Source organism: Tenrec ecaudatus, chromosome 10 (genome assembly GCF_050624435.1).
Source record: "Tenrec ecaudatus isolate mTenEca1 chromosome 10, mTenEca1.hap1, whole genome shotgun sequence".
Classification (NCBI taxonomy): Eukaryota; Metazoa; Chordata; class Mammalia; order Afrosoricida; family Tenrecidae; genus Tenrec; species Tenrec ecaudatus.
This window is the reverse complement of record NC_134539.1, coordinates 44,345,388-44,360,277: the sequence shown is the minus strand read 5'-3', so window position 1 is coordinate 44,360,277 and position 14,890 is coordinate 44,345,388. Positions and strand designations below refer to the sequence as shown.

The 14,890-nt window shown below is 47.5% G+C and overlaps 1 protein-coding gene across 7 annotated transcripts in view; it reads right to left on the bottom strand.

The window, feature by feature from the left end:
• ZNF462 (zinc finger protein 462) overlaps window positions 1–14,890 on the bottom strand; it is a 151,399-nt gene that overhangs the window by 28,524 nt on the left and 107,985 nt on the right. For all 7 annotated transcript variants that reach the window (XM_075560274.1, XM_075560271.1, XM_075560275.1 and 4 more), the window contains 2 exons: window positions 7,449–7,716; window positions 5,313–5,449 (listed from right to left, as the gene is read on the bottom strand). In XM_075560274.1, the coding sequence (XP_075416389.1) occupies window positions 5,313–5,449; window positions 7,449–7,716 (405 nt within the window). The remainder of the gene's footprint in view (window positions 1–5,312; window positions 5,450–7,448; window positions 7,717–14,890) is intronic.

The following is a 14,890-nucleotide window of genomic DNA, read 5'->3' as shown; positions in this document are numbered from 1 at the left end:
CAAGGCGCCCAGAGGTGTGTGCCGTCAAGCTCCTGCAGAAACATCCCCAGAGCTCCAACCACGGAGCGGGGGTCCGTTCTGCTCCCATCAGCAAACATCCAGCACACTGTGGGGAGTCCAGCATGCCCAAGGTCAAAGTCTTCCTGAAAGGCAGGCCCACAACATACACGGGTTTTTGCCCCAGAACGTGCCAAGTCTAAATAAAGCAGGAAGAGACTTGGAATTCATTCACGCCAACAAAATGTCATATGCAAATTACCATTCTAGAGGCTTCAGACACAAGACTCACCTATTACTCCCTCTGCCAAACGAGGGACAGGGTTTGAGGTCTGGCTGGCCACAAATAAAAAAATAATATCAAAAGCCCAATGACAACAGGTACATGTATAGGAGAACAACACAACTCCTAAGAAGTATGACGTTTTAATGTTAGCCAAGCTCATCCCCCAACTTGGGAAGCTGGGAACAGCGCCTCAAATTCAAACAGGCAAAAAAGTGTTGGGTGGAAACGGGAAGGAACTTGTCCTGACATCTGAATACAACTAAAGGTGAGGATCTCACAGTATATATATGTATGTATATATGTGTGTGTGTATATACACACACACACACACACACACACACACATTTCCCCCCCTCTCAAGAAAAATGCTACTAATCAGAAAAGTCTAAGGGAAATTTGTTCTGTCCCTGGGAATGGCTCAACAGTTAAGTGCTTGGCTCTTAAAGGAAAGGTTGATGGTTCAAGTCTACCCAGAAGCATAACAGAAGGCTTGACTGACTTCAAGCCATACAACTAAGGCGAGCTATGGAAAGCTCTATCGACCACAGCTCTACTCTGACTGGCATGGGATTCCGTGAGGCAGGTTGACTGAATAATTGATATCTGGATGCTTTCCATTCCAAAGGAAGGGCCTTTTCAGAGTTTAGTTGCATTCAGTATTTGTCTTCGGCGTGGTTCTCAACTTTCCTAATGCTGCCGCCCTTTCATACAGTTCCTCATGTGGTGGAGACTCCCCAACCATAACATTATTTTCGTTGCTTCATCATAACTGTAATTCTGCTTACTGTTAAGAATCGGGTGACGCCTGTGAAAGGTTTGTTCAACCCGCCAAAGGGGTTGCGACCCACAGGTTGCAAACCGCTGTTCTACAGAGGTTATGGGTTGGAATACAGACACTTTATAAGTTTATATGCTACATACAGTTCCATAATTACAACAGAAATGATTGCAGAATTGTATTTCATCCCTAAAATTGAATTTGTTCCCTATTTTCAGGATTTCATCTGTAAGTATGAAGATAGCTAGGCACAAAGGTTCACGTGAAGAAAAAGTACGTGAGGCATCGAGTTTCCGATCGCGATAAGCTCATTAGAAACCCACTGGTGAAATTATTTGTCTCACTTGTCTCTTTCTGCACTGGAACCCCAAGTCCTTCTGTGCACAAACCTTGCCCGAAACGGTTGAGATGTTAAATTGGCTCCCCCTGTCACCATGCTTCCTATCCCAAAGAGAAATACAAGCATCCCGCCACCTTGAATCTCCTGGGTCCCTTGCACTGGCTGCATTGCATCATCCTTACATGCGCACGTCACCTCTTGCAGAAGGCAGGCCCTAGGTCTCATACAGCACCATCTTGCCGAAACAGCCCAGCACAGTGTGGTATGTAACAAGTATTAACGACTGCGTGCCGAACACATGGACACGCATGGCTGCTGTTCGTAAACATATGAATCAATGGTAGGTGTCCCTCAAAGTTTCCATCACTGAAAGAGAGTCTTCCCTATTCTCCCTACAAAAACATAACGATTTACCCAGACAAACAGCTGTGGAAACTCAATTCCTGTAAGCGCTGTCTCAGGGCCAGTTTAAAGTTGTTTTTCTTGCCTCTCATCCCAAGTATTTTAATTAACCCAGGTCTCAGAAAGATCTCTCACTGCAAGCCCTAGAGACCAAAGATGTTTATTCATCCACTGAACAAGGAGAGCTCAGGTGCAGGACGAGCCACATCTTGTTACTCCGAGATCGGCCCCAACCTTCAACTGCAAAACAGACACTCAACCTTATCGCTTGACTTCTCAAGGCTGGCTTCCCACTGAGCTGCCATTTTGCGTTAAGATGGACAATAAAGTCAGGTCACGACACAGATGGCAGACATGGCAGCCTAGAAGCATTCTGCCGTCAGTGGTTCGGTGGCCTTGCCTTTGACTTGTAGCGCCTCCAATAATCCCATCACCTGGACTCAGCCGCCCCAACCACTAGAACCTTCAACAGGGTGGCACCAGCTTCCTTCCCAAGAGTGGGATCGTGCTCAAGGCCTGGGTCCTGGCTCTGGCTCACACAGCCTGGTCCTCAACTGGGTCACTTAGTTGTAGTTTAAAACGTATGCAAGTCGCTCAGTCTTCAGACCATTTTTGTTCCCTTTCCAGTTGTCACCCACACAGGCTTCTGAAGAATTCTCCAGCACATACTGCAAACTTAGCATAGCACTTGCTACCTTGTAAGCAATTAAACTCCATGAGGGCAATACACACGCAGATGCCTCCTTTGGCAAAAAAAAGGACCTCAAGTAAACAAGAAGACTATAAACTAATCCGAGAGGCAAAGGGGTAACACATAGGCTCAGATAGCTAGGGCTGACTCACAGGCTCAGACCTGGTGATGGACGAAGTGACTCGGCTATCACTGGCATGGTAGAACTGACCACCGTGTTGATGGTGGGGGCGACAGCCAACTACCTCCTAGCCTGTTCCCTTCAGAGAACCCATTGGAAAAGTTCCTTTCAAGTGTTCATGTCTGGGCTTCCTAAAATTACCCTAAGCGACATTTCAAAAACAAAAACATGGTAATAATAAACATGCTAAATCCGAACGGTTATTGTTTCTCCCCCGGCCGTCAAGAGTCTCAGGACCAAATTTGCAGCCCCCAGTTAACAAAAGCACATCCCTGACCATAGCCAGCGAGTCCTCAACCTCCCGCTCCCTTAGTAGCCTTTTCTTGCTCTTAGTGTACTTTCTGCCCGGTCCACTGTATTTTATATTTGCCGTAGTTCCTTCCCACGTTTTCAGTCCAACGGCTTCTCGAGTGTGACTCTCAGAGACTCTCAGTCCTTTGCGACATGAAGCAGGCCACAAACAAATACGCTATGCTACGGAAGGGCAGTCTCTGACAGCCTCGAGTGTCGCATGTGTAGACAGGCACCAGCAATCTTAGCGTCGCCCGCCCGCCGTGTTGCTAGAAGATGTTTGTGTGTCCCACAGCACCCAGTCAAGTGCAGAGTTCTGCTGAAGAGTCCATGGTCGTGAGGTGACTTCTCCGCTTCTTGCACTCTCAGCTCAGGGCAGCAAAATCAATGAGCTGATCAGGCATCAAAGCACTGGCACCGCCCAGCAACCATTTGGGAAAATCAAGGGAATCAACCACAGGAAGGGAGATCTCACTGTGTTTGTCTGATCAGCGGGCAACACTGCTGATGGCCTCCACCCAAGCTGGGAAGAGGCACAGAGCCACCGCAACACATGGGTTGGGGACTGCAAGCCAGGTGACTGAGGCAGAACACCAAGTGGGGCCACTCGGGCCAAGAATTCCTGCCTAAATGTTCCTGAACTGCTTCTCCCAGCTTGCACGTGGTGGTCCCAGCCAGCACTGATCACGTCACATCAGTGCGATGGGTGGGAAATCTGAAAGGGAGGAACACGGAGCCTTGCGTGACGTCCACATTTCTGCAGAAGTTCAGGGTGGGCAAGCCACATAACACGCTGGCTAAGGGCACTAGCTCTGAAATGCTGGCCACTTTGCAACTTGTCCAAATAGCCAGTGTGTCGGAGTGCAGGGCATGTCAGTTAAAAGGCAGGGAAGGCTCATTGCTTTTGACATGCATGTGGCCACACCAAAAGGCTTCCCAAGGTGAGAAGTCCAGGAAGGAAGGAAGAGAGGAGGAGGAGGGAGGGCAGGATGGAAAGATCAGCAGATGGAAAAAGCAGGTTAGACTGCCTGTGGGTCAACTCGTACTCTTTTTCCGTCCTCCTGCAGCTTGCGGTTTTTAAGGACAGAGCAGGCTATATGTACACACATTTTCCCTTCCAACTCAAAGGCAGCCTGTTGTCTAGTAATGTTTTAATTGGCCAAGAGTATGTTCAACCCAAAGAAAAAGTAAATGAACTTAAAAGAAACATCACTTTTTATCAGCAGGGACCGATATATGCGTAACATCCATTGTGCACCTACACGGTATCTCAGGATAATCTGTCTTCCAACGGATGAAAGGAGGTGAAACAAGATAGTCTTGAACTCAGAATTTAAATCCAAAGTGGAACCGTTTTTTACTTTCATATCATTTTTTAAAAAAACTTTTGGTTGTGAATCGCGTGAAGCAGAACCGTTTTCCATTCAACAATTCATACACATTTTGTTTCATCTTGCTGATGGCAATCCTTACAATACCTCATCCACGGTGCCTTACGTCTTAACCCTTCTGAACTTTGTCTGCGGGGAAATGCTGCCCTTGTCACCTCCCATGGTTGATTATTCTAAGGTATCCGCTCAAGTATTACGGCTCTCCTTACAGAACGCTCTATTGTTTGGTTTAAAATTGAGTCACTGGGGGGGAGGGTGATGGTGGTGGAGAACAGTGTGTGAGTTCATTTGCAGAATTGAAGGATGACTCAAGGTCATAGCCTTGTGGGTTCCGCCAGACTCTATCTTCCTGACCATGCAGCTTGGTCTCTTTTAGGACGGAGTATTGTTCCGAATTTTTCTACCACTTGATCCAAGACCTTTAAAGTGAGCCCTTTCAGAGCAGTCACACCATTTTGATTCTTCAGAATTCTCTCTGGCCCAGCCATTTCGAGGGAAGCTGCACATTCTGCTTCGGGAATCAGCACTCTGGTTGCCCTCAAAAGAATCCCTGATACCATATACCGCTTCATATCCTACAAGATGCCATCGCTACCCGCTTCTCATTCGCCCCTTCCTCAGGTGCCTGCTATGTATGACTGTGGGCGAGGGGGTGGGTAGAAAACTCAGAGCATAAAACCCCTTCTAAAACCCTTCTCTAAGAGAGAAATTTTACACAAGTGCGCACTGCACGCTCCGTGGAACCCAGCATCCCCACCTGCTGGAGGAAACCATCCGGCAGCCTGGCCATTTTTATCCCGCTGACACTGCGGCCATCAGTGTGATTTATTGCCTGAAGACAAGGTGAGGCAAAGGGAACAGGGCAAAGTGGCCTTGGTCACATGAGAGGGCATTGCCACCTCCTCCCCCCCTCCCGCTAGAGATTGCACCCCAGGAAAACAGCTACAAAGGTTACCTCGATGCAGCACAATGTGGTCGATCATGTTGCGTTTGTATTTGGTGTGATAGAGGCAGAGGGGACAGCGAAGATCTTTGGGACCCTCTTCCGGAACCGCCGAATGCCCAGCTTCCACGTGCATAGTAAAAGCAGATCTGTGAGATGGGGAGAGGGGGTCAGTGTGACAAGGGGCCATTCTACTCCCCCACCCCCTGGCCAGCAACCCCACCACAGTGCTTCTGGGTAGGACACCCCCACTCGAGCAGCCACAAACATAGTGGTTAATCATGCTTGTGGGCTCCTGTCATCCGGGAACTGAACCCAACCTGCAGCAGATGCTCTGTACACAGTTTTTTGTCCCTTGGCTGGGTTAAGGGCTTCCTTTGGAGAAAAAAAAACAAAAACAGATATCCCCAAACACCTAATTGTTAAATTTAGACATGTCCTATTAAAAGAACAAAACCAAAACTCCTAAATGGCCATCAAGTCATTGCCAACTCATAGCGGAAGCGAGAGGCCCCTACAGCTTATCAGATAGTAATCTTGTGGAAGCAGGCGGCCGCAGGTTTCTCCTGTGGAGCAGCTAGTGGGTTTGAACTGCTAACCTTGTCGTTTGCAGCCAACTGCTGACACACAAAAATCCTTGCACCACCAGGGCTTCTTAGAAGAAGTATTTGACCATGCCTAAAGGAGAGGGACTATTTGAAAGTGAGGTTGATTTATCAAATACCTACATGATTCTTCACAGGCAAGAGAAAGGGTACAGGGCAGATTGCTTAGGAGGGCCTGATGGCTGATGATTAGGGAAACGGAAGCAGCTGAGAGTGGGATGGCCTTGTTGCCTCCCCTTCCATCAGTCTCAAAACCTGAAAATGTACACAGCCTTAAATAGATGTAGATGCCTCATAAAAATGGATGGAGCCAAGAGTTGATGGGCAAGGTTCCTTTCCTATTAGCCGAGCGCTTCCCTTTGGAGAATGGTCCCTCGCTACCTGGGTCCCTTCGCTTTAGCTGAATTCTAAGGTCACACGCATGTTTATCTGGAAAACAGCTGGACCAAGGTCATCATCAGAGTATAATACATTTTCTACCAAACCCCTGGCAGAACGAGTTACTGGTAGAAGGAAGATGTGTTGTCTTCCGATTCATCTTTTCCTTTGGCCACAAAGGCGACTTTGAAAGCTTCTCTGTGCCCCGAGGAAGCCCAGGCCTCGCGCCTTGATTGCGATCAAAGCCGAAGCTAATAGCTTTCTCTAGATGACATATATTATAATGATAGTTTGCTATGGATAATATTGGAATGCTTAGTAGCCTGTTGATAACGTAGCTGCATTTGCATTGTGCCTGGCACTATAGTGCTATTTCAAAGGCACCAGTTCATCGAATCATCACCAGTCTTACAATGTCAGTCTTGTTTATTAACCCTTATTTCACAGATAAAGAAACAAGAGAGATTCCGTAGCTTTCCAGGGTCACACGGCCATTAAGCAGCAAAGACGGGATTCAAATCCAAGCAGGTAAGCTCCAGACTGCTCGGAACCACTCGGCTAATGGTATCTCACAGGTAAGGGTGAGCCACGTGGCTAGTGAATCACAGGAAGCACTGTTCTCCGAGCCCACCAATTCAGCCGGGTTGGAGAACACGCGACTTCAGCTCCTCTTTTTCTAGACTGCAGCGCTCTCTCTGCAGGCACAGGGCTGGTCTTCCTTGGGATCTTGATTCTCTAGGGGTCTTGATAGGCTATGATCCCAAGGATCAAAGCATTTCGCCCCCCCCCCCCCAGGGTAGCAGGGAGGGACACTACTGCTAAGACTTGTCTATGACATTTTGCTTTAAGAGCTTTTTCCTTTCAAAGAGGGAATTCAGGAGCAGGGAACCTAACGTGGGAGCAGAGCCCCCAGGGTACACAGCTCGTGGCTCAGGCACCGACTGGGGAGATCCTTCAGTTCACTCCCACACTGTCTGCTGCCCACTCGCTCCGGTTTTGAACTCAAAAGATGATGATGAGGGGCGAGGCAGGGACCAGCCCAGTGGGTTGTTGATTTCGTTGTATATTTTTATTGTGGTAAAAGACACAGAGCATAAAATTGACCGTTTTCACCAGTGGGTCGTATTTTTAACCCTCGAGTGCTCTGGGCTTCAGGTCCACTTACTTAAAGCCTGTGTAAAAGGCGCAGTCTTTGCACTTGAAGAGCTTCTTCCCGCCATGCTTGTCGCGGTAATGGCGCCGGATGCTCTGGATGTAGCCAGAGGAGAATTCACAGAATTCGCAGCGAAGCACGGCTTCGGTTTTCTGCTCGGGGCCCGCAGCGGCCCCCGAGAGAGGCACGGGGCTCACGCGGCTGTTGGTCCTGGCCAGGGCGGCGGACTGGTAGTGGTTCAACTGCTGCTGGACATCCGGAGGCTCCGAGTAGGACGAGTCTGTGGAGAGACGGGGACGGTGACAGGGGCGCGGAGAGCGCAGTGCGGGGTGGCCACCCAGACCTCTGGCCTTGGCTTTCAGATTTGGAAGGGGATAAACATCTCCGCCTCCGGAGCCTGGGTCACATGCGGCCACACACAGAGACAGGGCCCTGCAGGGAGGGAGGACGAGCCCCCAAATCCTAAGGGGAGAAGTTTGAAAGTGAAGGAAGAAAGCAAACTGTTCTTGGAAGGAAACGGCGGCATGGCAACCGGCTGGCACCGAACATCGCTCCTCGTCGGCGGGGCCAGTCAACCCACTGAAGGCACGCCGGCGTCCACGATAGGGAGGGAAGCAGAGGACGCGATATTGCCTCGCCTGCAGCCCAGAATTATTCGTGGCAGCGAAATGAAAATGAAAAAAAAAAAAACATACCAGAGAGAGGGAGGGTTGGTCTTTAACAGAAATGCTGAAGCACATGGTACTCACAAATATAAAAATGTTTTATGCCCTCACTGTCGAGTGATTTAAATTTTAAAACTATATATTAAAAAATCCGACAGCATTCTCCTGAAATGGATGTGCAAAGCTTACTCAGCATTAAGATGGAGATTTATTCATAAATGCCATTAAAATGAAATTCCAAACAAGATTCTCTGAAAGGTATTTTTAAAGTTTGCCGTTCAGAGTAGGATCGGAAATGACAGGCACAAATCTTAAGCTCGAGAAGCTTCCATGGCATGTGGTGGAGAAATCTGATCCAGAGGGGAGGAGGGGGGGGGGCATCTCAGAGTTTTTTCTTAAAATTTTTTTTTTAAGTAAAGGAAAAAGAAACAGCCCGCATGCGCAAAGGGCCCTTTCCCCAGCACAGGGCTGGGGCGGTTGAGGCTAGGGATTCATCAGCATCGCCCCGTTCAACCTACAGCTGCCCATGAAGAACACAAATGAAGGCCATGAACACCGCGCGGATGAATTTAGGCGTAATTTTCCTCGCAAAGAAAACAAAGGGCTCTTAAGCCTTTCAAAGAGCCGGGGGCCTGGGGCAGGTGGGGGTAGCAAAGGGGCAGAAACTGTACAAGCCTCCTCCGGATTTGATGGACACTTAATTTTCCAAAGCAAGATTCCCCGAGGCAGGACATGGAGGAATTCTGTAAAACCCGTATTTGATGAAATGAGTACCCTCCGTCCCAGCAGCCTCTTCGAAAAGAAAAACAAAAGTGGAGCAGCATCCCTTTCTGTGGGGCCATCCCCCGTCTCCGACAGCCTCAAGGTCCCTTCCCTTCTTGTTCTCCTCCGCCCCTCCTCAATTCATATTCCTCAAGATTGAGGAGGCCAAAAAAAAAGCCCCTTTGGAAATTGTAAACAAATCTGCCACACACACAGAAACAAAAGAAACATGAACAATATATCCAAGCCTCCAAGGGTTCGTTACCAGGTGTACACGGAAGACAAAGGAAGAAAAGAAAGACATGAGTGAGTTCATCTTTTATCTCCTCTGCCCTCTCCTTCCACCCCAGCAGATGAACCTCTCAGGATCACAATAACGTGACTGTCAACCTCTCACTCCGTCTGTCTTGCAATAGCAGGTGGGTTTGCCATTTCGTGGTTTGGTCACGAGGTTGCCCAGCTAAGCCCTCAAGACTTGCAGTTTCTGTTGCCAAACCCAGGGCCGGTGAAGCGCAAAACATATCCTACACCTCCCCCGTTGGCATGATCCTGAGTGCAGGTGACATGCTTCCCAGGTCACTCTGAAAAGTCTCTGGCCTCTCCACTGTGCTGGGCAGAGATTCTGTATCAAGGCCAGAGCCAGGTCCTGCTGCCCTTGACCTGTTCAGGACCCACAGGTCCAACCAGAGACCCAAGCAAATATCCCAAAGGCTCGTCCACGTCTCATTTGTCGGCTGCAGTTTGCTCCCGCCACAGCACCCACTTTGGTATGGATGCTTGTAATCGTGGCAGACACCAGGCAGCTGACAGCTTCAGCTCTGTACTGCAAAGCCAGAAAGGAAGAAATGGTGCCCACTCAGATGATAAGCCAGGTGAATTCATCTCCCCTGCCCTCCACGCACCCCAAACCCAACATGTAGTAGATCTCCTAGGCAGATCCCTACAAGGGAGTAGGGCCTCCTTTAACTTAACACATCTTTCTTGTCTCTAGGGCTGACCGCACATTATTTCATCCATCTCATAAAAGAAAAAGCTACATATTTTAACTCCAGTGTTCACCTAAGATATGAAAGGTGAATAAATTAAATGTGCACGAAGTCCCTGGGAAAGGCATCCCAAGAAAGGGCAGTTCCCGCCTTCTTGAATGGCAATGTTAAACCAACCGCTTGGTGGTGGTGGTGGTGGGGTGTTGCATGTTATAAAATCCATTTTTCCCCCGGTTAAAATTAGATAGGAGGTTTACCTACAAAAATAAGCAAATCCCACCCCTTGTGGCTTATTTTTCCTAATGTCCAGGACACCCCGTTTAGTTTTTATTTTTTTAGGGTAAGAAGAAGGGAGGGAGAGGGGAAAAGAAAAGTCTTTCACTTGGAGTTTATGAATAATGTACAATTTTTTAACACTCTGGGCACCAAAGTGTCAAAGACCTGAGCATGTACACTTCCACCAATCTTTTTTTAAAAAATAGCCCACTTGCTAAGCTACACATGAAACTCCAGGTTGTTCATGAAGCACAGGTGGAAGCGTAAGAGCGTCATTTGTGGCCAGGTTAGAACAGCAAACAGATTGTTAGTCGTGACGGGCACGGCACTTCAGTTACGATCATCATTAAAGCTGTTCTTTCCTTCTCTGCGCATGCTTGGAGAGCCAGACTTCTGGGCATGGAAGGGCAGGGTGGAGATATGATGTCAACACAGGTCTGAGAATGCACTGCAACCCAACCACGGGCCACACAAGGACGGCCAGTGAGGCCACAGCAGCAGAGACCCGGTGGTCCACCTTCGAAGACAGGTGAGCATAACCTTCTATTTCTAACCTTGCGACATATTACCCAAGATAAACATTTAACACTCTGATTTTGACTCTATTTTTATGCCCAGTGTGAGGTTACATGATATGTACATTAAAGTATATCTAGCTAGCCAACCAGTCATTTGCTTGCGGTAAGAGAATTACAGTAGCAAAAGCTGGATCAAAGTGGACATTGCACATAGATGGATGGCCACAGCACACAGAGGTGTGGGTTTGGAATGTACGGTCTTGGCTCAATTTAACCTCTCTATATCTGGTACAGGTCCCCACCCCAGTTTTCCTGATAAGGTAGCTGAGGATGATGGTGGCAACTCACAAAGTCAGAACTGGAACAAAGAGCTGTCGGTGCAAAACTCTTATCAAGCACCGGTATCCTAGTGTCGCTATGGGTTTGGCTGCTAGGTTCATCATCCCATGGTGGTACCTGACACAACTCAAAGGGATGAGAAAGAGCAACAATAGTCCATCAGCAAAAAACCCACGACAAAGAAGAAGGGAAGGTGATTGAAAGACTGGAGCAATTCACGATCAGAAATATCATTGAGTTGCCTAAAAAAGACATTAATCAGTTCAAAGAAGATGAGAAACAAAAATGCCTCAGGTGGGGTTTAGCCAGGAAAAGACAAGAACGTGGATGCAGAGGGGAGATGAGCGCTCGTGGTGGCTCTAGAACAGGTCAGGATTTCATACCAGCGGGGAGGCGGCTGATCTTCCAGGGCATCTCCTTCCCGCTCAAGTCAGAGAAACGGAAAGCTTCTTGCTAATTCTAGCTCCCCAGAAATCCAGCCAAGCCCAGGTGAGAAGCACTCAAAGTATTTCTTTATTTTCCCTCCAGACTTTAACCAGCGCAGGCAGGAACAATCACAGGATATTTGGATTTACAAAGGCAAGAGGCAAAAAACTGGAAGAACAATAAACACGACAGAGGGAGGCTTTCTTGAACCTTGAATAGTTCTGATTCTGCAAACACATTGTCAGGGCCCTCTTAGTGCCGAGCTGCTGGCAGGCTCTGACAATTCAAGGTCAAAGAAGATACCCAGGGGACCTTACAAGGATCTTTTAGGCAAGTGAGCAGACTCGCTGGCTGTTGTTACGGAACCCTAAGCCTTCTCCACAGCTAGCAGACTTGCTCGGTTGCTTGAAGGCTGTGGTGTCACTAAGGAGCTGCATAGAGTACAGACCTCATCGGTGACACTGTCAAAAGGAGCAACCCCAAAGTGACCGTCCATACAATCTGTGTGCAGTGACTCAGCAGCAATGTGTCATTTTTACAAAAACACCTTGGTAGTTACTTTTAACAACAGTAAGATTTTGTTTTTCCTGTGAAACCCAGTTTCTACATCCATCGAGGTTAAAACTCTGAGCCCTGGTGACATAGTGGGTCATGCATTGTGCTGCTAGTCATAAGGTCAGTAGTTTGAAACCACCTGCCACTCTGTGGGAGAAAGATGAGGCTTTCTGCTCTCACAGAGTTCCAGTCTCAGAAACCCACAGGGGCAATTCAACCTTGTCCTGCAGGGTCACTATAAGAGGGAATCGATTCGATGGCAGTAGAGTTGAATGCGCAGAGCTGTCATGATTATCAATTACAATGATGCTGCCAATCATGTGGTTTTTCCGGCGGGATACAAGCCGTTTTCATTGCTGCCAGTGTTTTCATACTCACCGATTTTGTCACATTTTCTGATGTTCCTAGCTGCAATATTGGGGTAATTAGTATTTATGAACCTACAGCACTAACGTAAAAAGAACAAGGTAGTAATTAATGGGAAAGGAGAGAAACAAAAGGGGCTGTTGTTCAGGTCACGAATCATGTTACCATTCGATGCAGAAAGATTTTACAGAAATAATTTTGATGTTAGTGTTCCCCAAACCTAAGAGTTATCACTTAACTATTCTCTTGTTAACATTGATAATAAACTTGACTAGTCTCTGTGTGTGTGTGTGGTGCCAACTAAAGGCCTGAAATAATAAACTTGACTGGGGGTGGTGGTGTGTGTGTGTGTGCTCGTGTGTGTGCGTGCGTGTGCATGTGTGTGCGTGTGTGTGTGTGGTGCCACCAGCTAAAGGCCTGAAAGAGGCAAAGAGAACAAAAGAGCAGTAAAAGGAAAGTTTCGCGACTAGAAAAATTAAGGGAGATCCAAGGAAGAGTAAGAATCGATTGGGCAGTAAATCGTGCGAGTCACAGAGGGCAGCCTCCTCCCCCGCCCGGCTTGACACAGAGAAGTTATGGAGAAGGATTCATTCTTACTGCTCTGCCGCTCCAGGTGGAGGGCGTGAGTGAAGGTGAAGAGGTGGACGCATGGACGCACCTTCGAGCCTGCCACCACATTTAACTATATTTGAGCTACATTTCCGGGCAGATGTGGGACAGGCTCTTTGGTCAATGTGAGTCAAGTACCAGGAGGAAACAAAAGACAAATAATTTTCGGCAAGAAATTTCTGAGATGCCAGGGGCAAATGATTAAATTACACCCATTCATTCGGCAAATATTTATTGGACATCTAAGTAAATGGGAGACCCTGTTCTGGGATACAAAGGTTTGATCCCTGCCCTCAAGCAACTCACTCTCTCAGAGAGACATGTGAATAATTGATTGTGATACAGCGCAAGGGAAAGCAAGAAAAAGCCAGCCCCACTTGGTGACTGATGGGAGGTGGGACCGCGGGGGTGGAGAGTAGAGGGGTGGGGGTTGGAGGGAGGTCTATCAACTGAATCCAAAGGGTTCATTAATAAATGACTAGTCTTAATTAAGGAGCCAGCAGTTTGAAACCATGGAGCCCTCCCAGGGAATAAGATGTGGCTTTCTTTCCCGTCAAGAGTCACAGTCTTGGTAACCCACAGGGGCAGTTCTGCCTGGCCCTACAGGGTCACTGTGATCCGGAATTGACTCAATGGCGTTGAGTGTTAAATAAGGAGTTCTGGTGGCCGAAGTGCTCAGCTGCTAATTGAAAGTCTGCGAGTTTAAACCCACCAGTGCTCGTTGGGGAAAGAAAGAACTGGTCGCCTGCTCTCCCAGTTCTGAGAATGACGACGGCAGCATATGTACAAATGTGGTGGGCACAAATGACGGATGTACGGATTGTAAAAAGAGTTGTATGCGCCCCTAATAAAATGATCTAAAAAAAACAAAACTAAAAAACCCCCCAACACCCAGGAAACTCTACAGAACAATTCGCCAGCTTCCCCTGAGCTCACTGTCCGCCAGGGTTGACCTGATGGCACACTCAACAACGACAACAGCATCACTCGATGTGTTCCTTAATGATGGCGACACCGGATATTAAAATAACTGGTTGTTCAAGTCGCCGTCCTCACCTCAATTCATGCATGTTGGTAACATTGAATAGAGTCAAACTGTCACCCTCTTAACACAACGAAACATAGAAGTGCCACAATTCCCACAGAGAAAAGAAAGAGTTGGGAAGACGGAACAGAAAAGTACACAGAGCAGAGGGCAGGGGAGAGTGCGCGAGAATTTCAGATCCTCAAGTTCTAAACCAGAGTCAAGTTTAGAACAATGATTGTGGGCGATGTAGCAACTACAGGTTGATAATAAGCAACCAGAAGTGAATATTATCTGTGGCTAATTTAACCACTAGTATTGTAACTGTCCAAGGGATGGTGGGGAGAAGGATAAAAGAAACCCCATGATTTCTAATCTGTAAGTTATTATTTTTCAGTTGAGAAAGGCATACTGATAATGACAAGGTGCAGCTAGACACACGGGATGCACACACTTCTAATAAAGGCCGTCTACAGGTAGTCACTGGTCCCTGATTTGTGACACATTCCAGTTATGACAAACTCCGAATGACCATCTGCTTCTGTTACTTTGTTCATTTTAAGCTTCGTGATATGTACTATCAACAAGGTGGAAGGGCATATGTTGCTGATATCCCTCTCGTGCCAAGCGTTCAAAGACAATTAAAGACAGGGAATATAAAAATAGTGATAATAAAAGGCGGTAATAAGTGAAAAGTAAAAATAAAAAGGGGTATTCGACTTATATCAGGATCGATTTAAATTATGGGAACAAACCTGAATGACAGTGACCAAGGAGTCTAGTGAAAAGGTGGAGAATTCTGCTGCTGAGGAGACCCTAGTCAGCGTTCTGAGATACACTCGAATCTCCAGCTAAATCCTAACCTGTCTGTCAGGTCTTCAAACCCAACACGCGCAACACTGGCCCCACTTTTCCCACACATCGTGTG